The sequence below is a fragment of the Tympanuchus pallidicinctus genome, unplaced genomic scaffold (genome assembly GCF_026119805.1).
Source record: "Tympanuchus pallidicinctus isolate F22 unplaced genomic scaffold, pur_lepc_1.0 scaffold10, whole genome shotgun sequence".
Classification (NCBI taxonomy): Eukaryota; Metazoa; Chordata; class Aves; order Galliformes; family Phasianidae; genus Tympanuchus; species Tympanuchus pallidicinctus.
The window spans coordinates 2,128,888-2,156,352 of NW_026294619.1; the positions used below are offsets into that span (position 1 = coordinate 2,128,888).

Genomic DNA, 27,465 nt, shown 5'->3' on the forward strand with positions numbered 1-27,465 from the left:
CTTTACATCTCTAGGAGATGTAACAGGCTGCAGTGCACAGGACCACCTTCACCTCCTTAATGCAAACATCAGTCTCAGGGACATGAAATGGTTTTGCTTGAATTTCTCTTGCAGCACCTGGGTAGGTGAAGACTGAAGGGAGTACTGTTGGAATGAGAAGAACTACAGCAGACACATTTTCCATTACAGAGTGCACTGTGTTTTCCTGGAAAAGAAGCAAGGCCTTATGTTGCAAGACAGAAAATGGTGCAATATTCACATCATATTTAATAACGCTCTTGTACCATTCAATATAAATAAATAACCATTAAAAATTACTTCCTTGACATTCTCCTTCCTCTTTCAATAGCATTTTCTGCAACAAGAAATGTTAGGAATATTTATTGGTTGGTGAATTGGATGGATGTCAGAGAACATGAATATCAGATACTAATACGCTAGTAAAAAAACAGGTACTGGGATGCCTGCTCTTTAAACATTTCAGGCTTGATGTGCAGCATCCCTCCTTTATTGTATCCCTTGTTCACTTTCCTCAAAGCTTGTAACTTCTGCTGAGCTCTGCTAGCAGAGAGCCCTCTGAATTTGTGCTGTCTGTCCTCACCTACCCTTTGCTGCTGCACCCTGCCTGGCAGCAGTCCTCGCTGTCTTTAGTCTGCTCTACAGGGTATTTGTAAAAAGAGTATTTGTGCTGGAGTGTTCAGAACATCTGTTAGCCTGAAACAACAGCTGTGTGCACCACACAGTCCATACAAGGTCTCAGTCCTATACAATTTAGCATCTGGCTGGAATTTCCTGATTCACAGAATCCCTCCTCCATAGGGTCAGGCTGATGTGAGATTGGTGTGACAGGGCCGGTCTTGTGAGCAGCTCAGAGCACTGAGCAACAGTGTGCTCCTATCACTTCAATCTGGGGCCCCAGGGGGAAAAATAGGAACAATTATTTTGCTTTTATATAGGGATGCAGAGAGACATCATCTCTAAAAGCACATATGCACATCCTTTGCAATGAGAGCGTACCCTCGCTACAAACATCCACCTGTAGCATCAAAATCCCAAGTAGGATATCCTTGATACTGAAGGCCAGGGAATTAATTACCATATCCCCTCCTTTTCATACGGGTAGAATCCCTACCCATCTGGGAGGGGAAAATGGAAGATCATAAATAGACTCCTTTATTCTCTTGCTCTTTGCTCACGGACTAAAACCACAAAGAAGGGGACAGTCTTCTATTAATGGTGAGTGGGATCATTAAGCCAGTCTTTCCGCTCAGTGGCAGGGATGGGTCAGCAACACCCACTGGACACAAGGCCCATTACCTCATGCAAAGAGGCCAGGGCACGAAGCTCTGACAAACAGAGAATGAAAAGTGCTTGTCAGGAGCCAGGCTTCCTCCATGCTACCCAGGTCACATATGCCAGACTTTACACTCGCTGTGTAAAGACCTTTCTGGGGTCACAAGAAGGCACACTTTTTATGGCCCATTCAGTACTACTTCAGTGCTGAGACAGCTTGCAGGGAGGCCAGGCCACACTGAGCACAACCACCCTCTCTCTGCTCTCAGCCTACTCCTTGTTTCCTCATGCCTTCCTCCCCAGCGGGAGACTTCTCACTCCCTTTGCCCCCTCATGCACTCTAATCTCACTCCCACAGCAGGATGTCTGCATGCTAGTTCCCCACTAAGGGAACACAGATCAACAATCAGATATCCTTCCAAGAGCCCCCCTTCACGAATGCCTCCCAAGATCCCATGGGGACTATCTACTTGATTGAGGCACTCCTTCGCACATGTTTTTACCTCACCATGATTGCTCAGGAGCCAGAAACTTAGTGCCACCCACGTTTTTTGCATAAAGGAATAACAGTTCCTTTTGCTGTACTTCCCTCCTTGCTGGGTTTTTGATTATTTTGCCAGCTTAGGATGCCATTGTAAAGAAACCCCAGACAGCAAGAAGCATAAAGACATTCAGAAGTGAATGCCAAGCTCTGTTATTCTGTGAGCGTCTGGGGTGAGAGGGGAAATGTTCTTTCCTCATGAGTATGTCAGATGACCTAAGTTAAAAAACAAAGTGAAGCAAAGAACAGGCAGAAAAGATTGCAGTATAAATAAATCAACAAATAAATGTATCCTGCCAGCCCAGAGTTTCTTGGGCAGGGGGTGGTTTGATTGCTCATGATTTTTCTCAGGCTATCAAATCCTTGATGCATTTTGAATGCTTGAAGCCTTGTTCCTCACAGCCTGAGTGAAGATGGTTGGCAAGGTGTGCTCAGAGAGGTTTTCGGGTCAGTCAGGAAATCTTCCTGCAAAAAGTCAGAGGGACATTTCTCCCCATGCACACATGATACAAACACTTGTGCTTTTAACCCAGTGCATTCTTCCTTTGGTCCTCATTTGCCACCTACTGGTCCATAGGCTGCCTTATGTTTTATCAAAGGAAAGGAAAACCGTTCTAGATAACGCTGTCTTTTCTCCCTCCTTCACAGGGCCAAACGTGCTATCAGAATTCAACTGGAAACTTGACAAGTGAAATTGCAAATGATGACATCTGTGTGCTCAAGATACGTTTCCCGATGATGATCCCTTTTCGACGTTTCTCGATGTTCACACAGGAGACAACTGCAAGCTCAGCGTTCTTTTCCTAAGCACTTCTCACCCACCTCCACTCCAGAAAGGTGTCTTTCTCCCCGGAGGTTTAGAGAACAAATCTGTATTCATGAATTGAGGCTACTAAAGTGCCTAATGGTACTGCAGAAGGAACAACATTTTCAGGTCCACTCATCTCTGCCCCTGCTTGACGCTCTCCACACTGGGACATGGAGGCATGGCCTCTGAGGTGCAGTACCTGCCAGGTCACCCTGAGCAGGAGACAAACTTCATCCAGAGGGCACCGGGCCTGGGAACTGGGACAGCATTTTCCAACACAACCTGCAGTTAGGGCAGTTCAAATTCTCAGCTGAGGCACTTCTGAACTCCTAAACCCAAAATGAGGGCTTCCAGCACAGCTGTTTCCCCAGTACCAAAAGCTGATCCATGCGTGTATCTGAGGGGGAGCCTCTCTCAGGCTAGCTTTGCTTTTAAGCTATTCTCACTGAGAGCATAGCTCAGACTAACAGATCCACATCTGTGCTTTTGCAACAACTCCTGTCCTTGAACCACAGCAGCTCACAGCTGCTGTCCCAAAGTTCAGGTTTCACAGTATGCCAAGAGGGATCTTCAGAGGCACCCGCACCCGTGGTGGATTTCAGCCTCTGTGCTGGCACAGCAGGGAATGGAGATCATATCTAAGACGTTTCCTGTTTCATGAATAGTTAAAAGCACAGTGCCCACAAGGGAAGGGAGGCACACCGCTCAGCCAGTGTATGGAGTCAAAGTGGAGAGCTGTAGGATCACAGGGAGTGTATCCACTCTGTCCCTGCTCATTGCCACCTTCTGGGGAGCAGGAGCTGATCGATGTGGCTACATTCGGGGGCATTTAGCATCCTCCAGTGGTAGAACAGACAGGGTGCACAGTTGCTGTGGCTGCCAGCAAGCTTCAGAACAATCACTGCCCGCTGCCTCTGTTAAAACAAACACAAGGTGAGGTAAGAAAGAGATAGAAATCTCAACATCATGTCAAGTAGATCAGGGCAGGAGAGGCGTTCAAAGGGAGTTGTCCCCTGGCTCAGGTATACACTAGGTAGCATCACTAACCAGGTTTCTCAACCTTACAGCCGCAGGCTGGGGATGCAGCCAAAATGCTGTTTGTTCTATTTGCACTGCAGGGTCCTAGCAGGGATGTTCTGTTCATTAATTAGTAAAAGGTTTTGAAGGATTTTTTTCCCCAGTAAAATCATTATCTCAACCTCTTTTTTTTTGTCGCCTTTTTTGTTTGTTTCTAAAGAAAGAAGATAAGATTTGAAGAACCCTGTTCAATCTGTTTAGAAGCTCTGAAATGGAGGTGAGTTTCTTTCCCTATTTCCAAAAATCTCAAGGCAGAAGTCCTAAGTGAGCTCATCTCTCTCCGACAGCTGTAAACACATGGTAGCAAAAAGAACAAGTAAGTTTTATAACACCAGGCTTGAATGACAGTTTTCAGGGCTTTAGCAAAGAAAAGATAGAGAGCAAAATTAATCCCCACCTCTGCTCTCAGGAGCCACAATCTGTTTTTCTAGGGAGTGTGGTTTCAAAAGAGTTTTCAAAGACGTAGACTGGGAAAGGTTTTAGATCTCACCCAAGATCCTCAATCCCAACACGTCCAAGATCAGCCCTAATGGCTCTCAGAGTGGAAAAATCAGAACTCTAGTGTAAGGAAAAGAATCTTTGTTAAAAAAACATTGAGCACTCCTTTTTCATTTTGTTCTTATGAAAAGGCAAACTGTGCCACATGCCTTATTTTCCCCTCTCTGTAGGTCTGTTCTGATGGAGTATTCTCCCCGTGACTCATGAATACTGCTGTGGTTCAGCTAGACACAGCCAAGGGCAGCGGGAATGCTGGCAAAAAAGAAAGCAGGCTCCAGCTGGGACAAAATAACCACTATTTATGCAGTACCTGCTGAAGCCTGATCTTTGCAGTTTACACAATCAGCTGATCCCTTCACAATGCATCTGTGGCAGCCCAGAGAGCAGAAACACGTGCCAAGAAACAATGCATGTGGTCTAACTGGTGATTAATAGAGCACTAAAACCCACAAGCACCAAAGCCTGGCTCACATCCACAGGTGCTTGAAGGGGAAAGGGATTTCTAAAGGTCTAGGACTCACCTAGCCTGATCTGATCCTCAGTGAGGACAAGCTCCCAGGAGAAAAAGAGAGAAACATTCTCCCCATTGCATCTAACAACAGAACATTCTCAGGGGATGAATTATACCTCTTTTCTCAGCACTAGCTCATCTAGATTGTGTCTGTCAGGCTTCTGAAGCTCAGCAGCCTCAATAGTAAGAGCCTCCAAAATTCAGTATAGCTGTCAGCAGAGGTATCAATTTAAAACTTCACAGGGGGTGTGGGTGTGGAAGCTGATGATTTTGCTTGACTGCTCCCAGCTGCATCCACTAAGCTTCTCAGGGCAGCATATCTAATTTGAAGGTGCCTTCTGGAGTGGATGCCTGCTCACCGGAGTCAAAGCAGCTGCCCCACAGGGCAAATGATGGTGGAGGAAGAGTTGTGGGCATGTTTTCCACTAACGCAACTGGAAAAGCTTTTTTAAAATACACAGAGTTGACTGAATGCAGATTCTGGCTTGAAGACACAGGAGAGAATGGCTCTGGAAAAGGGTGTTAGTAAATAAGTGGCTGTGTCTCCATCTCCCAGATCAGTTGGTTCCCTTTCCCACAACAAATGGTCTACAGAGAGCCATTCTCACGAGCATCTAGAGTAGGTGCTTGGCATTTTTTATGGAGGATGGCTGAGCGTTTAGCCATGGAGATGGGATGAGGATGAAAGAGAGATACATAAATGCTGCATTCATTAAAACATCATATCTACTCTCTGCACCTGTTATGAAGCAGTTACCCCCTCCTCTAGTGATTAGGCAAGAACTGGTAAGTAGCCTCACCTGTCTGAGTGCTGTTAAGCTTGCTTATCCTTTACAGAGTTAACTGGAGTCCTTATGAGCTGAACTTGGACAATTGCACCTTTAGTTTGGAGCAGACCCAGCATGGCTGGATCTGTAATATGAACCCATTACTGGTAATGGATCACACAGAAGAAAGGTTAAGAGAGGTGCTGCTGCTTAAGCATAAGTCTAGCATGATCTTACGTTTGCTAGGATATTTGAGACTTTTATGAAAAACTAGCAGGTATGATAGAGTTTGTGCCCTACAGGAAGGTCAGGTAGGATGCCCCAGTGTCCCTGGGTGGGAGCAGGTTCTGCATTTAGGCAGCTGTATCCCATGTCTGCTGTCAGCTGTTGGATGCACAGTCCTGGGATTGCTTTGCCCCTCGTATGGCTGTCACTTGGAAGACGATGGGATGATGTGGAAATGCTGAATGCAGCTACAAAAAATGCACACCAGATTAGTGCAGAAATTGAAGCATGCGCATATGTCCACATACTGGGCAGTCAGTTTTGCCTCCCTAGGACAGCTCAGATAAATATTGGGGTCAGGACTGAAAGCAGCCCTAGAATATCTTCCAAAGTAGGAATAAATCATTCAGCATCCTCTGTCTGACCACAAGTAGAAATCATTACAGAAAGAGCTTGGTCCTCCTAAGTTGGCAACTTTCATTCTTTTGGAACATTTGGGGTAGCAATCTGCCAACAGCAGACATTAAGATCAGAAAGCATGACAGCTGACAGAGGAGGTCATGGCTCCTATGAAGCCTGTCCATCATCACTTTCTAAGAACATATCACTGAATTCTTATATATTCATACCCTCACCTATAGCAGATGCTATAATCCCTCCTCCTGCTGCTGAACTTTGCTCTGTGGACTGTGTAGGCAATTTTAGTGCCTTTACTGTTTTCCCTCATCAGCAGATGTATTCCTAGCTCTGGTAATGCTGATAACGAGTTCCTCAGATCATGACAGTCTGCATAGGTTCCTGTTTTCCTGTCTCAGTGTCTACCAATCCTTCCACGCAGCATCCACACCATGAAAGTTCATGTGAGATAGAAGCTGAATGTGGATAGATGGAGCACTGCAGAGGTGGTGAGGCTGGTGGGGCAATGATCTCTTTCCACTCATTGCAGAATAATTTCCCATGAAAGGAAGTTTTTAAACCTGTCAGAAACTGGGGAGCAAGGAATGCGGCCTACCATTGCTGCGATAAACCATGAGATTCTTCTGTTGTTTTTCTCTGCCTGTATGCAAGCAAAGCTTCCGTGGAGACTGCATGGAGGCATAAATGCACACAGAATGCAGACAGGCAATAAAGATGAGGATACACTTCTTGTGCCAAGGGTGACACGATAAGGGAGATATCAGGACTACCGTATATGCTGTATTATTTCTTGAAAGAAATAATAACAAAAATAAAGAAACATGCACAGACTATTTGCCTTGCCAAAACCAATAAAGACAAGGGTACTCACACTGGGGAGCTGTCTCTCTGCTTACACCTCCACCCTGGGGTCTGTAAATCCACGCTTGCCTTCGTTAACCAGAGTTGGCCTCTCAGTTCTTGTGTGCCAGACCAACACCTAAAGAGAACCAAAAATTGTTCAGGGCACTGATGCGTGAGAACAGGAATCAGGACAGGGTCTGGGGGAGGCTTTACAGGTGTATGAAACAATGACAGGTAAAAGAGAGCATTTTGGACCAAAACCCCACTCCACCCTCTCCTGGGTCTCCTCAGCATGAATTGCATGGAAGAGGCTCTTTATTAGAGTGCATGGCACTAGCTGTTCCTCAGCATTCCCTGAGCCTCTCATCTGCATAGCATTTGGCAGGCCATGCCTGTCTGGCACGGTTTGGAGCTGAGGTGTGCTGGCAGAAAGCAGGCACAGGGAAAGATGAATAGGGCATGGCAGGAGGCCATGAAAGCCGCCGGGATTTAGAAAGGGAGATATATTTTCCAGGTCTCTTGTCCTGCTCACCTTTGTGCAGTTGGCTGCTTTGGGCTCCAGCCCATCCATAGTCACTAAATCCTTCAGCAGACTGGTTTCCTGGTAGCCTCCTTTAACTCCCTCCAGCTTGAAACTGGCTTGAGGCTTCTCCAAGATCAGCTTGATGCTGATAGCAAATCCAGCCATGTCAATAGCAAAGGGCCGATTAGGGTCAAAGACGGTTTTCCATCCCACCACCTTCCCAGCTGGGCTCAATTTTGGGGATTCATACCGCAGCCCCCCAACAAACGCCACTGGCCAGACTGACACCCTCCTTGTGTAGCGCATCTGTGTGGCAGAAGGAAACAGTGCTGTGAGAATGTAACTCTACGATGCTTTTCCCAGCCCATTAGTATGCCATCCTCTGTTTTTATTGGCACCCGTCCTTCCTTGTTGACTTTGTCTGCAATTACATGGCTCTAGGCAGCACAGGCTGAAAGTGGCTCTGAGCAACCCGATCTGCTCACTGCAAGGAGTTGGACCAAATGACCTTTAAAGGTCCATCCTGAAATGACTCTGTGATTCTGGGAAAACCTGTGGTTTGCTGATTTCATCCGAACTTTTATCATTTTTTGTAAATAACTCCACTCACTCCACCCTCATTCAAGTAATCTCCCTCCCTGACTGATGCACCTTTGTCCTCCTTTACTGCAGCTTTCCCTCATCCTTACTCTTCCATCCACAGCTACTTCTTAGAAGAGCAACTGAAATTACTGAAATTGTCATAAAAAAGACTTGGAAATAAGTCCTTTTAAAAAAGGATGAGCTTAGCAGCCACCTAAAAAAGTGAAAACTGGAAATGTGTTCTGAGGCATAACATGGTATTTTGACTGGCGTATAACAGCCTGGCTTAATTTGGTGACAAGGGAGTTTACTGAATAATCATTTTTGCAAGTTTGTGATAGACTTGGCATCTCACAAAAGCCAGATTTCCAACAAAAGCCTGGGCAAGGTTCTATGATCCCATGGGCACAGCACTGCTGTGGTGGCTGGAACTCGGGAGGACAGGAAAGGACAAAAAGTCTATTAGAAAGTCAGTAAATGGTTCTGCTACCCCCTGTTCATCACACTCCTACCAGAGCACAGATTTATGCTTTGCCAGAAGTTTATCATTAGTGCTTATTTAAATCAAGTCAGCTCCCTCTGAGGAGAGGTACATGTTCTGGGGCATATATATACTCTGATCTCTATGGAAACAAACCTGGCAAAATGAAGCTGCACTTGGAACAATGTTATGTGAGCGGCTACTCACGTCTGCAGCCTCTACCATGGCAGATGTGCTCTTTGCTCTTTCAGCCCTTCAGAGGGTGGCTACTGGTTCAGCATAACTGTGGGTTTGTAGGGCTTATATCTGCCCTATACCCAGCTCCCACAGAGAGCTAAGATAGAAGGGCTCCAGGCAGCTTGCCACAGCTCATACCTCCCAGTTAATGACTAAAGTCCACATGGTAGCCCTGTCTTACAGGTCTTAGAGGCCTACAGCCTCTAAGTTCTGTCCTTAAGAGGCTTTTGCATTTGTATTCTGTTTTTCTGTCCCATATAACTTTATGGCTCTTACCTCTTCAAACAGCTCCAGGCTGTAAGTGTTATCATCATCAGCAAAATACACTACCCCTTCTGGTGGTGCTGTGTTGCTGAAGCTGTCCCTCAGCCAGTGAAGCCCCAGGTTCCTCTGCAGTGTCCCCCGTGGGGTGTGGGATGGGATCCAGGACAGCCCCAGCTTCAGGCTCTTGGGCGTCTCCACATTGAGGTGGGTGAAATTGAGGCCTGCCTTCTCCAGCAGATTGGACACTAGGTTGGTCCTTCGGGGTGAGTCCTCCACCACCACCCAGTGCAGGTTCTGTACATGCAGGAAGGTGTTGGCCAGCCGGGTCAGCTCAGCTTTTTGCACTGGCCGCGTGTAGGTAGGGGTGATAACGAATATGGTCGGCAGGGTGTCTGACCATGGGGGAGGCCTGGAGTACACATAATTCTGGATGACTTTAGGTGTCGCCCCTATGCTCTGCTGCTGGCGAATGCATGACGGGAAGCCTTCTTCTCTCAGTGCAGACGTACCATTGAGGAGAGCTTTAGAGGTCACGTTCTCATCTGTGTCTTCTGAGACGAAGGAAGGAAGGAAGAAGAAAGACGTTAGAGAACTGAGCGCTGCAGAGCTGCCACCTCTCCAGGGGATGCTGAGGACTTACCTTTCTGAACTCAGTGCTGAGCACATGAGCTTTCTCTCTCTAAAGCTAAGCTAAGGAGCATGTTTAACATACTCTTAGGAAAAATTTGGGTGTGTACTGCAGGCAAGTTTGGTCCCAAGAGAGTGAGTCTTCTATGGAAGGCTCACGCCAACTATCGTCACAACCGCAAGCACATTGACAGCAGAGCTCTTGCACTTACTTCTCAGCAGGCTGAGGTAGCGGGTGGTTGGGTACTGGTGCCACAAGGTTAGGAGAAGAGCCCATGGCAAGACAATCAGGAGCGTAGTAAGAAGGTTTCGTCTCCTCAGCATGCTGCAGAGAGCTTCCAATACCCAGGCATCTCTCTACCTTTCAGAACAGAGGAAAGAGTAAGAACTCTGAATTAGCAGTAATAAAAAAAAACAGTAGGAGAGTTAAGTCTACAGGCCAAATAACAACGATCAGTTTGCTTGGAGGGAAGCATGATAAATGTTGGGTTCTGATCTAGTAAAGTATTCATCTAAGGTTAGGTGCACAAAGAGCCCCATTAAAGTTACAGGCCTAAACCATCATCCAGTTGCCCTGGCCAATTCCTGTGCTACTGAACAGTAGTTATTTATCTGTTTATGTTGCTGTAAAGCACCTCCTGCAGCCCCACAATGAACCCACTGTCCTTGACTTGGAGTTCACCTTGCAGAATCTGAGGCCAGAAAGGACTGTCACTTGCTCCCTTCCCAGGGGGAATATTCATTCCTGAGCTTAGAGGTGAGCATTTAATATGCTTGTCCCGTAGGCTTTTTAAAAACTACATGCAAGACTTGCATTCCTACGTAAGCAAGTGAGCAAAACCAGAAAATGTCAAGATGCCCAGCATCTCCTTCAGACCTGCGGTTCTATTTCGTCCTCCTTATACAGATGCATTGCTGCAATCAGTGATGCACATTACTGCATGCTAAGTTTTGCCTCAGTCATTTCACAGTGCTGGTGATGCTTGCTGCAAGTTTGATTATTCCATATCCCTTTCTACCCCTGGATTGCTATATTTGGCCACTACAGAATTTAGTTTAAATTACAGACTTCAGAATAATTTCTGTCTTAGTATTTCTGTAATGCACATGACTAAGAGATCTGAGGAATTGAAACGGTTAACATTTGTTTTCAAAGCTACTTCTATGAAGTGAGAAAAACTAAAGGGAAATAAAGAGAAATGAAGGACAAAAATATCAGGAATAAGTAACAAGAGGTGGCTTATTTATAGATGGCCTGAGCTACAGTAGCCCTGTGCTTGATTGTTCACTTGATTGTTCACAGTTGTTGAGCATTTTCTGCTCTCACTGTAAGAAGTCAGTCTGCCTGGAAATGAGATCTGTGGCTGCTTGATGTAGGCATGCCTTCAACAAAATACATAACATTAATGATTAGTTTGAAAAATACAGACTGAAGTACTTCTACAAGCTATTTGTTCAGGGGCATAACTCAGTACTGTGTAAAGCCAGGAGGTGATGAGAACCCAGTCCTAGCTCTCCTGTTTGCAAAAGCCTTAACAGCTTGTGTACAGTCATAAGAGCATGAGATCCCAGAGATGATTTCTGGAAGGCCAGCATCAAATGTGCTCACTTAGTGCATATGGTGCCTTCTGTATGACTGGCACAGCCAGGAAGGAACACTCTCCTCCAACTTCTAGCTTCTGCTTTCATCTCTCTATCAGTACAAAATCTCCCACACACCAGAAACCAGAGCAGTGTTTCAGAAAGAGGGATCCACTTGTACTGCTGCAAAACAGTGGAAGCACTGAACAGCACAGAGCAAAGTCACGTGTTGTCATCTGAAGACTTTTTGTTTTCTCTCTAAGCTGGTTGCCTGATGTTTGATTGAGATACGCTATTGCTAGATTTTCTTCCTCTCTCCTTCTTGGTAACATCTGTAATCATTTTCCTCTAGGACTCCTTTCTAATGCCAAATACTCCTCCTGGTGGACTTCCTCCCTGTCACAGCGATGTTCACCAAGAGGCTGAAGGGAGTATAAACCCTCCATTTGTCTCCTGCAGAGAGATTTCTTTTGAGAAACAGCAGCCACACACCCTGCAAACAGGAGAGCTACTGTATGGCACAGCCCACCAGGCCCTCTTGCTCTCTCTCCTAGGCCAAACGCAATTCAAGGGAGAAGGGCTATGGCATCATGTTCATGCAAAGCAAGGGAAGGAGGTTCAAAAGGGTTGGCTTTAAATTCCAGTTCTGCAGTGGGCTTCCAAGGTGTAGTGAGGCCCAGTTATCTAAAACCAAACTCTTTTAAGAGACACATTACATGGAATGCAAAGGAAATTCCTTGCCCTGAATCTAGGCTCAGCCTAGGGAAGGACTGCACTTAAAGAACTGTGTGAGAAGAAACACAACTACCAGTGATAATCCTTAATGCTCCTTACTGTGCATTCAGGGAACACTGTGCTGGCTCATCATCTATTTTCAAGCTATGGAAAGCAGACTGGGGTGCACAAATGTGCCACCAAAGAAATCCAGGCCCTAACAGAGAAGGAGGACTCTGGACTACCTCAGAATGGCAGCAGATGTGTTAGGTCCACCCTGGCTCCTCACTTCCTCCGGGATGCCTACAATTACAGATGGCCCTGCATTAGATCATGCAGCCACCGCTTCTTCCCTTTGATAAAAGGCCTTAATTAAATAGGCACAGTTTCTGTGCAGCTCAGGTCACTCCTGGAGGGAAGAAAAGGAAGCGGCTATGGCAGCTGTGTTACCAAAAAGCACAGAGGAGCGCAGACTCCCTTTCTAATTCTTTCCCCTTCTCCTCACATCCAGCCCCTTTCATGCTTCCCAAATGCTGCAGACAAGCAGAGATGCTGCCTGTGTGTGCAATTCCCCTGGTGCTCTTATTTATTTCTCCGTGCTCCATCTCTCAATTGCCTTTCTGCAGCATGCAGCGCTGAAGAAGGTAAGCCTCACACAAAGCACCAGGTCCCTTGTGAATCTCACAGGGGAGTCTGACTTTAATCGCGTTTTCAGAAAATCCACCTTGGGATATGATATTTTCTCTTAAAGATCTTATCTCCTCTCCCCTCCTGCTGCCCCCTGCATCCATCATGCTTATGCTCTTTTGTTCCTTTCTATGTTTTTCATCTTCCTTTTTTAAGTCTTTAAGAGTTTTTCTTGTTCTCTGTTTCCAGGACTACAAGAATGCCCTGCCTACTGATACTTTTAGCCTTTGCCTTCTCTCCATCCCCACACAAAGATCTTTTGCATTTGTTTGCCCCACAAGGAATATTTCCCTCAAAGTGTCCATTAAAGCATCAGCCCAGCCTCTTGAAAACACAGCATCAAAACACAGCCACATGCCAATGCCTCTGGGTAGCTTGTTGATGGCCCCAGTGGGGCTTCTGAAGGTTTACTGCACATATTTTTACCTACATTTTATAATTAAAAACAAAGTCCCCTAAGTGGCTCAGATTAATTGCATGCCTGACTGGCAGGCATTACCCTGTGTTTTCTTGGCACAACCAGCTACTTCCCTTCTGCCTTTAAACCCATTCAGAGCAGATCCCATTAAATGAGGCTCAAGATCACAAGAAAAATCTGTGATCACCTAAACCAACCTCCAGCAATCATCTCGTAATTCCCGGCTTTAAGCTGTAGAGGGCAGGGACTGTCTCTTAATGTGATCACACAGTCCTGCGCTGATCCCAACAGGAGCCTTCCGATGTGCCTGCAGTACAAATATTATTGACTGCACTCTTCTCCTCCCTTGCTATTTCCCCTGTCCTGCCTATTCCCCTTTCTTCTCCCTCTTATTTTTTAACTAGTGTCTCCCTCAGCCCTTCTCTGTGTTTCACACCTGTAATAACGTTAGCTGGATGTTTGATGGATGCCTTCAATATTCTGCTTGTAGCCTTCTTGAGCTGTTTTCCAATTACACATCTCTCTTCTTAATTTCATCCATCAATCTTTCGTTCTCCGATAAAAATAAACACATACACATAGAGTACAAAGCCGAGCATGATAGGGACAAAATGTTTCTGGTGCTACTCTTGGCTCCTGCTGTTTTGTCAGATTTCTCAATTCCTGAGACACAACAGCATCCAATCTCTGTTTAAGCCGACGTGCTGATGTAGGTGGAATTATCTGAAAGGATTGGGGAGAGAGTAAAGAGAGAAGCACACGGAAGAGCCCAGCCCTAGCTCAGATTCCCCAGCCTGGTGTGAAGAGCATGATCTGGCTGAGGCTCGAAGCATCGCACATGACCGGTGTCTATGTCTGTTAGCATCACACAGAGCTTGGGAACTCTGAGATTTCAGTTCTGCTCACTGCCTGTCTGATTCTGCATTAGAATTACACCCTTCAAAGAGTTCTCTGCCCAAGAAAGATGATTTCTGCAGCCTCTAGTGCAGGGTAGCCAGTCTGTATGACCTGGGTTTGCAGCCTCTGAATGCTAGAGCTCCAGGGCTATCTGGCTGCAGTGTCAGACGCTCTGCACTCTACACTATTTTCCAAAAGAGACAAACTTCACAGCTCCAACTGTCCGTAGGAACATCCAGCAAATGAGCCTAGAGTCTTTTTTAGGCAAGCACCCAAAGCAAACTAGCTGCAGCTGTTTGCAGTCCTTCCTGCGTATCCCAGGAGGAATGAACGAAAAAGGATGGGGATGTGGGGAGCAGAGAGGGGCAGAACTGGAGCAGAGCTGCCCGCAGGGTACAGATGCCTCTTCATTTCATGAGCCAAAACTGTCAGCAGGGTTTTGAGTTTGTTTTGCCTGCATTTTGCTGCCTCTCCCCATCAGCCCCTAGCCACCTTGAGGAAGTCCATGCAGATTTCATGAGTTCCCTAACTCCCGGTGTGGGAGATGTGATGCTGAAGGCAGAGCGGGGAGCTTTCAATTATTAATGAGAGCGACCTCTCTTTAAACAAGGAATGCATAATTCATGGCAGGGCCTGTATTTGTGGTGATCAGCAATGGCTCTGCCTGTGCTTTGCTGAAATCCACAGGAAGCTGCTGTCCCCTCTCCCGCAGTCCCTCGGGTCCATCAGAGCCTTCAGCTGAAACTTCAATACTGCTTAAAATCGCGACAAGCAAGGATGCTGCACCGGGCAGCCTCCTGCCCGTTACAGATGAGCTCAATAAAGTGTGAGGATGGATCCAGGGAAGCACGGAGGTGAGTGAATAGGTTATTGCTCTGGGATAAGAAGGGGTGATTACTGCACAAGCACAGCCACCACAGGACATTTCTCAGCAGTGGGACTCCAGCCCTGAAACAGGTCTGCAGGCACGGCATCGGTCCTGGGCAGAAAGGACAGATCTGAAGGACAGCATCTATGGGCTCACACCAGCAGCATTTCTTGTGGAAACAAGGGGAGAAGGGAGGTTTGGTTTCCGCTCAGGAAGTGGCGTTTTCTCCCCTAACCTTCAGTGGAACTGCGTGACTGAAAAGCAAAAAAGAGAAAAAAACAAAGGAGAGACAAACCACAGAGAACTGTGGATAAGACACAACACAGGGAAGGATGGCCAGGTCCCTTCCCAAGGCAGGATGACCAAAGCTACCAGCAGCTGTGGGATTTCGAGGCTTGAGCTCGTCTCTCAGCATGCAGGCTCATGCAGGGACAACTTCCCAGGGAAAGTGAGTCACTCCTGGTGAAATAGCAGCCCTTCTCAAGCCCCCACATCTTTCTCAGATGCAGCACAAAGCTTTGTCTTGCCCTTGCCAATTCCAATCCCCTTGCTGTATGGGACTGCTGTTAATTCAGCCCAGAAGCCAGGCTCATACTTGAGGAACGTAATGTGTGTCCCCCTTTCCCTCCACTGCCTGCATGAATCCAAATCAAGCATCTCCCTCCTGCCCTGGAGCCATCAGGTCGGCAGACAGCGCAGGGCAAAGAGCATTGCCCTTGTCCCTTACCCTAGGGCTTGTCTCTAAGTCAAGAGGTCATGCTTTATATTGGCTTTTGTTCCAAATTTAAGAAAAGCAGAAAGCAAGAACAACAAAAATGAACCACTGGGGAAGATAATTAAATCTGCTGGAGAGGTCCCATGGGAGCCAAGACATTGGAGATAGCTCACTGTTGTCTCCAGGTAGATGAAGGGTATCCAGGCACTATCTGGGCTATCAGCAGGAAAGGAGATAACCCAGTTCTGATATAGACTAGACCTTGAACTTGTCTGCTAAGTTCAGCTATGCAGGGAGCCTTAAAATGCCTAAGAAAGGAGGTCTAAAGCAGGTTATTTTTAATCAGCCTGGACCCAAGTGTCCTTCACAACCAACCCATACAACCCTCAGCTGCCTTCCCCGAGTGTCAGCGAGGGAAATCAACCCAATTCTGATTTCCCTGTGTCTGTACCACTCGTTCCTAAGCAGAACCATAATCCAGGGGTGCCAGAAATACCCAGGGAAAGATTGGCAGCTTGGGCCCAAACAGAAGCAGAAAGACCAGATGTCTCCTGGGGAAGCCAGCTCCTTCCTGAGAGACCTATCTGCATGGAGTTATCCTTTCCTGAAAGGAGCTCATGTATTTACACTGAGACTTCTCTCCCGTGCTGCCAAGCACTGGCAGAACCAAGCTCTTTTTTAGACACTGATGACTGTCATAGAAAAACAATTTCCAATGTATTGGCATCATTTATACCAGTATCTACATTATTAAAAAAAAAAAAAAAAAAGAGGAAAAAAAAAAAGAAAAAAGCTTTCTTTTCCAATGAGGCAAAATAATTCTAGGGGAGTAAAACCAGTAGTGAATTGTTTGAAAGTGTGCATTTCATCCAGAGCTTTCCCTACTGTGTTAACAACTGATGCCTGTTCGGCAGGAGTGGGAGCTGTCATTTTACAGGTTTCTTACAAAAGCAGAAAGGAAAAACCCATGGTGTTTGCTTTCAGAGCTTTTTCAAAGATGGAAAGGAATTATTTTTTTTCAGAGAAAAGGGCATATTTGAAAGATAATTACATTTCACAGGTGTTTGTTTGGAGAGAAAAAAAAAAAATCGCCTTAATCACAAGCTCCTTGTAAGGAGAGGAGGCCCAAAGGCCAGCACAATTCCTCTGGTAGCAGCCAGGATGCAGACGGGCTTTGATCTCAGCTGTGTGTCAATACGACATCAAACGTGGACCTCCAGAGGAACGCACAATCACTAATGCATGCTCTCAATTGATTTAGACAGCTTGTTTTCCCCCTCTGCTTTCAAAGGTAACGTCAAAATGCTCTTCCCTGCAGGACTTCCCAGCTGCTTCTAGGTAGGGCAAAGGAAACCAGAGGAGAAGCTGCTCTGGCTGAAGTTGTACTGCAAATGAGTGGAACAGGCTTTGTGCCACTTAAAACATGCTGGAGATGTCTGCTGTCTTCCTCAAACTGGTTGGAATACTGACATTTTCATGAGAAAGGAAGTGCCGAGTTGGGCTGAAGACTGGGGTTTCTTTCCCTTTCCCTTGCAGCCTTCTTTTCTCCAAGCTGAACAAGCCCAGCTACCTCCCCTACAAAGACAGGCTGAGGGAGCTGGGCTTGTTCAGACTGGAGAAAAGAAGGCTGCGGGATGACCTCACTGCAGCCTTTCAGTACCTAAAGGGAGCCTACAAATGGGAGGGGAATCAAGTCTTTGAAAGGGTAGATAACAGTAGGACAAGGGGAAATGGTTTTAAGTTGAGGCAGGGAAGATTTAGGCAGAAGTTCTTTACAGAGAGAGTGGTGAGGTGCTGGAACAGGCTGCCCAGAGAGGTTGTGGATGCCCCGTCCCTGGAGGTGTTCAAGGCCAGGTTGGATGGGGCCCTGGGCAGCCTGGTCTAGTATTAAATGGAGGCCCTGCCTGTGGCAGGGGGTTTGGAGATTCATGATCCTTCAGGTCCCTTCCAACCCGAGCCATTCTGTGTGATTCTGTGATTCATTTTAATGCTTGCATGTGTGCACCCTGAAGAATCAGCAGCTTTCCTTTGTGCTTAGAAACAACTGCAGGCAGATGATGCACGCAGTGCACCTGCAGCAATCCCCTTGTTTTTATTTGGGATTGCTGGCTGGATTACACAACCAATGAAATCATCATGAAAACAGTGTGCTGCTGTGCTGGTCACCCTGTAGATCATAGAATCATAATCACACAATGGCTTGGGTTGGAAGGGACCTTAAAGACCCTTCAGTTCCATGATCAGGGCTGCCACCCACCAGAGCAGGCTGTCCAGGGCCCCATCCAGCTTGGTGCTGAATGCTTCCAGGGATAGGGCATCTACAACCTCTCTGGGCAATCTGTTCCAGTGCCTCATCACCCTTTGAGTAAAGGATTTCTTCCTAACATCTAATCTGAATCTCCCTTCTTTTAGCTTAAAACCACTCTCCTTTGCCCCATCGCCATCAGACTACGTACAAAGTCATTCTCTTTTCCATTTGTAAGCTCTCTTCAAGTACTGGAAGGCTTCAATGAGGTCTCCCCTGAGCATTCTCCAAGCTAAACAAGCCCTGTTCTCTCAACCATTCTTCATAGGAGAGGTGCTCCAGCCCTCTGATCACCTTTGTGACCCTCCTCTGTACCCACTCCAACAGCTCCACATCTTTCTTACGCTGGGGCCCCAGACCTAGATGCAGTACACAAAATGGAGACTCATGAGAGCAGAGTAGAAAGGGACAATCCATTCCCTCTCCCTGCTGACCACCCTTCTCTTGTTGCAACACAGGATACAGTTAGCCTTCCCGGCCAGTGCTGGCTCACATCAAGCTTCTTGTCCACCAGAACCCCAAGTCTCTTTCCACAGGATAATACGGAATGGATGCAAACCAGCACTCGTGCATTACCACCAGAACATGTGGGCACTGCTGAAGTTAGGGGTGGAACAAGAAGAACAGGGCTTTGGTCATCTTGATGGATGTTTCTGCTGTTGTGGCTCTCCGAGCCATGTGAAATATTCCAGCTCCATAACTAGCGGAGATGGCCCAAAATGCTAATTTTGGTATTTTCCTCCGAATAAATCTTCAGCAGTCATTAGATCTGCCACTTGCTGTGTGGTATCCAAGTGTTGTGCCAATGCTTTTAAAAACAAATGGAGAATGAAGAAATAAAGTGGCACCTAGAGAATTCTTTTGCAATAGATATACGTTATGGTCCACTGCTTGTTTTGTACTTTAAATGTCATAGCTGATCTGTACAGCTTGGGTTCGATTAAAAGAAAGACCAGGATGAAAAATCGAGAGAAAATTGCAGTGTTTGTCCTCTACCTTTTGTGGGTGAAAAAAAAAAGGAAGAAAGGGAATGAAGGGAAGAAGTGGCACAAAGGTGATGGCTGGCATCCTGCTGAGGTGTTCTGCTGTCCTTCACTGTCCTCACAGGGGGGCTATTGCCACAGGTCCATAATTGGGTGCCAGGACATATGAGATCAAGGGATCCATATATGATTGATACTTTCTACTTTGGTGAATGCCAGTGGAGCAGTCAGGACAACAGTCAAAATATCTAAACTATGCACCAGCTGCCAGAAAGTCACCTCATGTCTTGATGTAAAGAAGTTTTTCTTTGTGCAAAGCAGCTATGCACGCTGATGAGCAGATGGAGCTGAATAACAGCAAAAGCCGAATACCCCATCTGACAGAAATCCAATCCTTCCAGAAAAAAACAAAAAGGTGCAGGTTTTGGTTTATGTTTTCCCATGTTGTGCATCAATGAAACGAAAGAGATTAGTCGGTTGGGAAGGCAAAGAAGGCTACTAGGGAACTGAGGAGTGACAATCTCACAGCACAAGAGACAAACTCTGCTCTCTCTTAGAGCACATAGAGCTTGCACTCTCTTTGTGTTGTGTTCCGCGCTGACAAGTGAAAGCAACCTGGTTTGGGGGTGATGTCTGCATGTGCTATCTACAAACCTTCTCTTGGGAGGGAGATCAGCCTATGCTATGCATACCTCTGAGTTTATCTGTGTACCTGTATGCTTCAGGCCTGGATGCAATGAGGGGATAGCACTACCCTCTGAGATGGTAAGTTGTTTGCTCTTCCTATCCTTTCAGCTTGGAGCTCGATCTTTGCACAAATACCAGCAAGAAAACACGAGGAAGTGCTTCTCCTCAGCTCTTACATCTCTACACTTGGAAGCTGGTGAAACACCCTCCTTCCCAGCTCCCTTCCACATGGGGTACCAGCTGGCCTTGGGCAGAAAATCTGAGGAGCAGATACTTCTGGCCAGCAGGGAGAGGTGAACTTGGCATTTTTGGAGCCCTTCTTGGAGCTCACTTCAAAGGCAGATCGGGCTGCCCTGAAACATCAGGCCAGATAAAAAGCAGCCTTTCACTGACAGAAGTGGGCTGCTGCTGTACGTCTCAGAGGTGGAGTCGAATCTCTCTGTGGGTGAATCTGCCTCTCTTTGTGCTGGAGGAGGAACTGCCCTCTAGTTATCTAAAAGCTTGCTGAGCATCGGGTCAGTGAGCAGGCTCCCTGTGGAGAGCTGTACTGCTAGCTATGGCACTGCACCACCAGAAACTGGATCTCCAGAAGCTCAGGAATGGCTTAAATCAGGGGTGGCAACTTCTTTGCTGGACTATACACTTATGCTCCCAGAGCACATTTCTGGTTGCTTTTCACAATTGCCTTCCTCAACTGGATTTGACTGGAGAACAGTCTTCTCTTACTGCAGTGAGGAGACTTCGCTCCACTTTACTAACTCTCTCCCCATAGAGGGATGCTGTAACTAATTTCTAGGCCAAGTGTGTTTGTCATCTGATGCTTAGGTCAGGACCCACGCTGGGCTCAGGAGAGAACTAGCTAGTATCACATTTTAGCTGTTTGCTAAGTGGTGTGCACAGGGGATTACAAAAGAGCAGAAATCACGTCTAGAAACTATTCTGCACCAGGGCTTAACAGCTACAGGGCTTGATTTGGCTCCTAGAGAGATACAATCCCAGTGTGTCTTGGCTTGCTGGGCTGTGAACAAAACTTGCTGATGGCAGCTTATCTAATGCTGAGTGGGATCCCCTGAGTAGACATCAGCAGGAGGGTTACGGGGGTCCTCTGCAGCATTCCCAGAAGAGGCTTTTGATGGGATGCTACCCTTGTCTAGTAGGGTAACATTGCAACTGGGAATGCAACTGAGGAGACTGGTTCTCACATGTGAGCAGTAAGGAATTTGTTATCGAAATGGGGGACAAGAGAAGAGAGTGGCACCCCCTTGGGCTTTTTCAGGTCTACTTTTAGAAGCAACTTTTAATTACCTTTTCCCAAAGAATCCTTGGGGGTAGCCTATATTCACCAGTAGAAGTCTTCTCAGTGCAGAGGTCAGCAGTGATGAGCAGATTTTAATGAAGCAACCTTAATGAAGCCCTGTGCCTTCTCTTGTAATGGGTCTGTTGATGCGTATCAAGTAATAAGAGATTTGCTGTGTTTTCCTTAATGGTCCAGGAATTCTATTCTAACATGAAAGCTAGAAATGTCACTTTTGCTGTAAAGAGAGCTCCTGCTACAAGGAGCAGGCACACGTGCCTGGAGGAGGAAGAGAACTTGCTGTGGGCCCTGGAACAGGAGGATTTGCCAACTTGCCTTTGATGCTGCCCGGGCCCATGATCCAGCTTGGCTAGGCTTGTGTTTGACTTCAGCAGATGCTGTTTATGGGCTTTGTAGAGGTGCACTGGGATAATCAGGATTTGTTTTCTGTTTGCTTGCTAATTTGAGACCCTGCTGTGAGATTTGGATGTTTCCGAGGATTCTATATTAGCCTTAATGATTAAAAAATTATTTCAATGCTTAGTGAAGAAGATGCATGATCTATCATTGCAGCCGCTTAGCAACAGGACTCATTAGGACATGTATTAGTGCAGAAAGATAGCCTTGCCCCCATGTCCTCTTGGAATGACTATCCGCTCATCTAAACAAGATGAAGGTCTTTGCTGGCCTCCTCTGAGGCCAGAGGATAAAGCACTCAACTGTGAAACAAGATTTCTCAGTTCTTTGTGTAGCAGCTTCAGCTATGTGCATGTATGTGGTTCTGGGCAAATCATTTCACCTTCTTCAGTGCCTCAGTTTCCCCACAGGTAAGATAAGCTCAGCAACATTCAAGTACGTTGGAAAAACGACTCTCAAATGCCAAAGGTCATTACAAACAGAGCAAAGCGAAACAAAACAAAGCAAAACAAACAAAACAAACACAAAACAAAAACCCCTGCAGTGAATGAAAAGTGTTTAAGCCCTTAGGGCTGCAGCTTATACTGACCACACAGTATGTGTAGTGCTCCTTCCTGACGCATAATGTGGTTACCTAATTGCAGAGAGAACAAAGATGTTCTCCTAGCCCCTCAACACCTGACAGTAGCCATGTAGAGGTGTTAAAATCTTGTTATCTGGCTCCAAAAAGAAAACAATTTTAGTGATAGTCCCTTATCACCTTTTACAGCATGCTTTCAAGGCTTGCAAAGCCTGGCAAGTTTTTTTTCTGGTCAAATTTTCAAGGAGCAAAGAGGGTCAGGGGCTGTAAGCTCACAGGAACACTGGTAAAAGTTCTCTTTGAGAGGAGTATTTGGTGCTTTTTATCTCCAGTCTTTCATTGATACTGTGAGGCAGCACCACGCTCCTTATGAGGAGGGAGAAGTGGGTATAAAAGGTGTCACTTTGGTCCAAAGTGTAAGAGCTCAGGTGCTCTTGGGCTTGCAGTTGGGCCACTGAACTTCATACCTGACAGCAAGCAAGAGGCACGGTCAGAGCATTAGAGCCCTCTCTCAGAAGATTGCCTAGTTTGCTTTTTTGTGTGTGTGATCCTGCTTTAAAGTTGAAGGAATGTGGCAGCACAGCACTGGCGCTCTGATTTGTTAATTCCGTCTCATCCCACCAGCCCATAAAACAAAAGCATCTGTGTTTGTTCACGAGGAGCACATGAAGGGCCTCATTCATGTCCGCAGATCGAGGCAAGTCATCGGTGCCTCCTTCCTTTCCACCTTTGTGTGGGTTTGGGCTGGGAGAAGGGTGCTGGGAGGTGGAAGGCAGCAGGAGGGAGAAAGCGAAGGTCATCCTCACGGTCTCCATGGGCTGCTTGGCTGGGCAAAATGGTGACAGGAGGGGCCCAAGTAGCGCGCAAAGCCTCTCAGTGAGGCCTGCATCCCCACAGTGCAAGGAGGACTAGGCAGTTGGATCCATTGCTGCCACTTGGGCTTAGCCAGCATTAGAGGCAGCCTTCACACAGGCTCACCCTCATGAACAGCATTGCTGCTGCTGTGGTCACAGCTGGGCCTTTAGGGAGCCAAGTAGTCACGTCTGCAGGGAGCCCAGCACTGCTGCCTAATGCACGCTACAGGTATAAGCAGAGAACAATACACTACATACAACAGCCATAGGAGAAATAGTCCCTTATCACTTTTTACAGCATGCTTTCAGTATGAGGAAGGATCAGCATGAGACAAATATTAACTGTCCTACTCTATGGGGCATCGAGGGGCAGAGGAACCAGCAACCTCTGCTCGTGCTGGGCCAGGATAGGCTGTGCCACTCCGAGTGAGAGGTGCCAGGGGAGATGTGTCCTGCAGGGAGCACCTTGCTTAGACCACTTCTCTACCCCTGCCCTTATAGACAGCATCTTCTGGAGTCAGGCTGCAGCACTGCACTGAGAGCATTACTGCAGGGCATGCAGGGTCTGCAAGCTGCTGCCTGCTTCTTGGCTTTTCCTCCAAGCCCTCCCACACCAGGATTGCCTGGGAGCAATCCTGCTTCGCTAGCAAAACGTGGTTCCCATGCGCCTTGTACTCCCACACGCAAACCCATCGTGAACTTGCAGAATGAAACAACGCTGTTGCCCTACTGCCATGTAACCAGAGCAGAGACTGTTTGACTGCTAACCCCATCCAAGTAATCCCAGTGCTCTGCTTGGCAAGACGCAGGCTGAATAGGGAATAAATGCCCACGTTTTCATTGCCAAGGGGTAACATCCAAAGAACAGGACAACACAGTTTTCTTTTGTAATGCAGCATTACTCATAAACTGGCACTGCACAAAGTTGCCAGGCTGCTGGCAGCCTCTTAAAAGCAACAGCAGCAGCAGGGGAAGCGGCAGCGTGAGCACCGCTGGACCAGCTTACATCTCATCAGAACTTAACCTGAACCCGCTCCAGCTGATGAAAAACAAACCTACTGAGAGCTAAGTGTCAACATACAGGCAGGAAAACACATATTTTTTGCTTCTGCATAGAAATGAAAATAGGAAATGCTCTGGTAATCTTCGCTCAAGCATGTCCATCTCCTCTCGTCCTTTGTCTCTCATTGATCAGTGTTGTCTGTTTCAGAAGGCACAAGAAATCCTATGCCAGACAACTGTAAGAGGTTGAAGCCTGAAGATTTAGATCTATTTCAGATGGACTGTCCTACCGGATAATGAATGATCTATTATCCATCAAAATGTCTCTTCCTGAATCCCATACCCAGCATCTGCAGCACTTTGCAGCAGCGAGTTGCGTATGTCACTATGCACTGCAAGGGAAAACATATTTACCACCAAAATGTTACCTTTTGCATTTTCCTGACTGCAATCCAGTTCCTCCAATAAAAAAAAAAGTAATGTAGAAAAGACACATTCTTCCTGTTTGACAGAAACAACTGCTTTGTTTTTCACCCCAGCATCCCTCCTCATTTTCCTCTCTGAGCTAACTGGCCCCATCTTGAGGCATATCTCCGTGCACATAAGGCACTTGCAGGAATACGTGCCCAGAGCAGAGACAAATGGCAAGCAAAAGCTGGGGCTACGAATCCCAGCTCTGTGTCACAGCCCTCGGAAATCATCCCTCATAGGTAAACTTAGTTCACATTTTATAAACTTGAGGAATTTGCGGAGTGCACTGCTTTTATCTCAGGGAGAAGGCTTTCAGCCCCCCGTGCTGCATGGTGGAGGAAGCCAGCAAGGCGGCCGATTGAACGCATAGGAACACAGACAAAGCAGATAAATGTGAGCTCTTAAGGGAAGACTTCTGGGAGCACTAATGTCACTTGAGAGGGAGCTGGAAGAGACTTCTCAGTGCTCTTAATTATGAGCCTGCACAGCTTAAAGCAGCGTGAAAGCATAAAGGAGCGAGTTCTTTATGAAGTCACCGACCACAGGTTGGAGAGCAATTTGGAGGCACATCGCAGCCTGGAGGGATGGGTTGGGACTGAGAAGAGGGTGATGTTAGCCAGAGGTCTCCTCTGCATGCCGTATTTCATATTCTGTTACACCAGCAGCAGGTTTTAAACCGCAGTCCCGTTAGGCTGAGCTCTGCTTCTCAGAGAGGCAGCTGCTCCAATCCAATCTAACCTGGGGCTGTCTTGGCTCTGATGCTATCAGGTTGCTGTAAAGACAGGGTGGTCATACTGACAAGCAGCTCTGCATGTAGTCAAAGGAGTGCTCTCCATCACATATGCAGAGCACCTGGAGGTCTCCAGATAGGGAGCTGTGGGGTAAGCCTAGTGCTGATCACCAGAGAGACCAGAAGCACACAGGGCAGAGGGATGTGAGACTTTGCCAGGGCCCTGCAGTTGTGTTGGACCTGTTTTCCAGTCTGGTTTATTAGCACCTTGTTAGGTTTCCTCTTTTATAAGGAACAGTTAAGTATGAGGATGAAGGGGACAAGTATCATCTTTCCTGCGTGCATACTGCAGAATAATGACAGAGCTTTCCCAGGGCAATTCTGCATGCTCAGTAAAGGGCATTTCTGGAGCCTATCAAATCCATCCTCCCTCACAGGCACAGGAAGGCTTGCAGATCTCTGTTCCTCCCCAGCAGGGATGTGCAGGGTAGTGACCTTCATCAGGGACCGTGTTGGAAAAGAGGAAAGGAAAGCAGCCTGGGGGAAGGCTGGAGTGAATACACTCCTAATAGGTACAGCTTTGCTCTCAGGCACTGAGGACAGACAGATTCTGGGCTGCCCAGAAGCAGAAGGTCTGCCTCCAGCGTGGCACAGGCAAAGAAAAAGGGTGCTGGGTACATGGGAAGCACAGCCTCGAGCTGCCCAGTGCTGCCTCAGATGCTCTGCTGGGAAGATGCCACAGAACAGCACTGAGTGCTGGTCATAGAGATGTTCCCAGCTCACAAAAAGCATGTGAATTTAAGGGCTGTGTGATCTAGAAGTATTCTTTCTTGCATACATTTAGCTACACTACAGCTCTGTACAGCTCCCTAGGCAACAGTCATCCTAAACGACACTGTAACAAAATCCAAAGGTGCGGGAGCTTCACTCACTAAAAACCCTTCCCATGTGAGCAGGAGTCCCCAGTCCAGCTGCTTTGCTTTCTATCCCATGTCTTACGTTCCTTGCAAGTCAGGCTGAGGCCCTTCCCTGCAGCAGGGGCTGCATCTCAACTGCACTCCCTGCCAGCTGCTTGGACCACTATGGAACTGCAAGGTTGCCTGAATGGTTTATCAATTATTACAATTATTATTACTACTACACTGCGTCCCTCCAGCTGATGGCTTCCAGGAAATGATGGAGCCAGTCCTGCAGAGAGCTGTCCTGGTTGCACGCTGTGCTGCAGGGCACAGTGGGAAGGGGCTGGGTAGCAGACAGCTGTGATGCAGGCTGCCACACACAGCCCCTGCCTGGCAACCTCTCTGCCACCCCAGCCTCACCCCCAGCACTCACAGCAACCCGTCTCACTGCAGAGCAATGGCAGCCTCCCTGCTGCTGGAATCCCATCCTGCTGCTTTGTGCAGCCACCTCCTAACTCCTTATGTGGTCCCCATTCCCAGCTTTGCCCAAGGCTCTCTCACAGGGACAGATGGCACCAACCTCACCTTTCATTTTTTTTCACCAGATGAGATTTGAAGCCCAACTCAGGCAGGTGACCAGAGTAGCCTGCACCCTGCTGTACTCCCTGCATAGATGCCCTGTGTATGGAGGCCTCCTCTGCACGCAGGAGGCCAAAAGCACCTGCAGAGGCTGCATCATTTGCGCTCCACTACTTGCTGGTGGGGCTATGCGAGCTCCAAGTTGCAGCATGGCACTGATTGCCGGGCACTGCTGCTGAGCTAGAGATGCTCGTATTGACCTGCTGAGCCCCGCGTCACTTATCCCGAATGTGAATGGGAACTGCCCGTGCAGGCCAGTCAGAGGAGGTGCAAGGGACCAGCTTCTTCTCCTCACACCTGCTGGCTGAGGAGGGCTGCCTTTCCTCTCCCTGGAGCTGGAGCGACAGGAGGATGTGGGAATAAAGAGCCACTTTCCAACTCACCCAGCAGTACCCAATCCAACTCTACGCTCCTCATCCCCCGGCAGACACCCCTGCTATCCCGGCCCCAAATCCCGCTTGAAGGCTCTGCGGAAGGAAGCAGAGACGCTCCCCAGCCTCACCACCGCCGCCGGTGCCGGTACGCCGCTCGCTCCCATGGAGAATACCCCTGGTTCCTCCAGAGGATGCCCGAGGGAGGCGGGCGGCTGCGGAGACGCAACTCCTCGAAGGACCCCGACGCTCCCGGGACCGCAAGGTCACCCCCGCTCCCCGGCGCTGCCCGCAGCCCGCGGCGGGCGCTCACCTGGCGGTGGCGGCGGCGGGGCGGCAGCGCGGTACCGGGATGCCGCCGGCGAGCATCTCCAGCCGCCGGGCGAATGAGCCGCGTCCGTCCGTCCGTCCGTCCGTCTGTCCGTCCGTCCGTCCTGCCGCCGCGGCGGGCAGCGCGCCGGGACCGGCCCGACGGCGGCGGCGGCGGATCTGCCGGGGCCGCCCTCCGACGGCGGCGGCGACAGTAGCGGTGCGGTTACGCGCGGCGCGGAGCCGATTTAAGGCCACCCCGGCAGGGCGGGAGGGGCGGACGAGCGGGGCGGCCCGCCGGCGGCTGCAGCATCCCGCCGCGCCACCTTAAGCGCGGAGCGGGGGACAGG

The 27,465-nt window shown here is 47.9% G+C and overlaps 1 protein-coding gene across 5 annotated transcripts; it reads right to left on the reverse strand.

The window, feature by feature from the left end:
• Window positions 1-244: 244 nt before the first annotated feature.
• On the reverse strand, window positions 245-27,287 carry LOC128091591 (galactosylgalactosylxylosylprotein 3-beta-glucuronosyltransferase 1-like). 5 transcript variants are annotated; one of them, XR_008211491.1, is made up of 7 exons: window positions 27,120-27,287; window positions 9,907-10,055; window positions 9,080-9,618; window positions 7,513-7,809; window positions 7,009-7,116; window positions 4,117-4,277; window positions 245-3,556 (listed from the first exon to the last, which is right to left on the reverse strand). XR_008211491.1 is itself a non-coding variant. In XM_052704939.1 (7 exons), the coding sequence occupies exons 3-6, from the start codon at window positions 10,016-10,018 to the stop codon at window positions 7,030-7,032; spliced, it is 1,035 nt and encodes a 344-aa protein (XP_052560899.1). In that variant the 5' UTR covers window positions 10,019-10,051; window positions 23,987-24,088; window positions 27,120-27,287; the 3' UTR covers window positions 245-3,556; window positions 7,009-7,029. The 5 variants fall into 5 exon arrangements, 4 of the variants coding, with proteins under 4 accessions (XP_052560899.1, XP_052560898.1, XP_052560892.1 ...); XM_052704939.1 differs by lacking the exon at window positions 4,117-4,277 and adding an exon at window positions 23,987-24,088 and having other exon boundaries at window positions 9,907-10,051; XM_052704938.1 differs by lacking the exon at window positions 4,117-4,277 and adding an exon at window positions 23,987-24,088.
• Window positions 27,288-27,465: the final 178 nt, after the last annotated feature.

What these genes read in the sequence shown, in the direction of transcription:
- LOC128091591 (XM_052704932.1), bottom strand. Translation starts at nt 10,018, where the DNA reads ATGCTGAGGAGACGAAACCTTCTTACTACGCTCCTGATTGTCTTGCCA. An exon ending in CTACCTCAGCCTGCTGAGAA is followed by an intron (nt 9,619 to 9,906) that starts GTAAGTGCAAGA and finishes CCTTCGTCTCAG; the next exon opens with AAGACACAGATGAGAACGTG. An exon ending in AAGCAGCCAACTGCACAAAG is followed by an intron (nt 7,117 to 7,512) that starts GTGAGCAGGACA and finishes GGTTCTCTTTAG; the next exon opens with GTGTTGGTCTGGCACACAAG.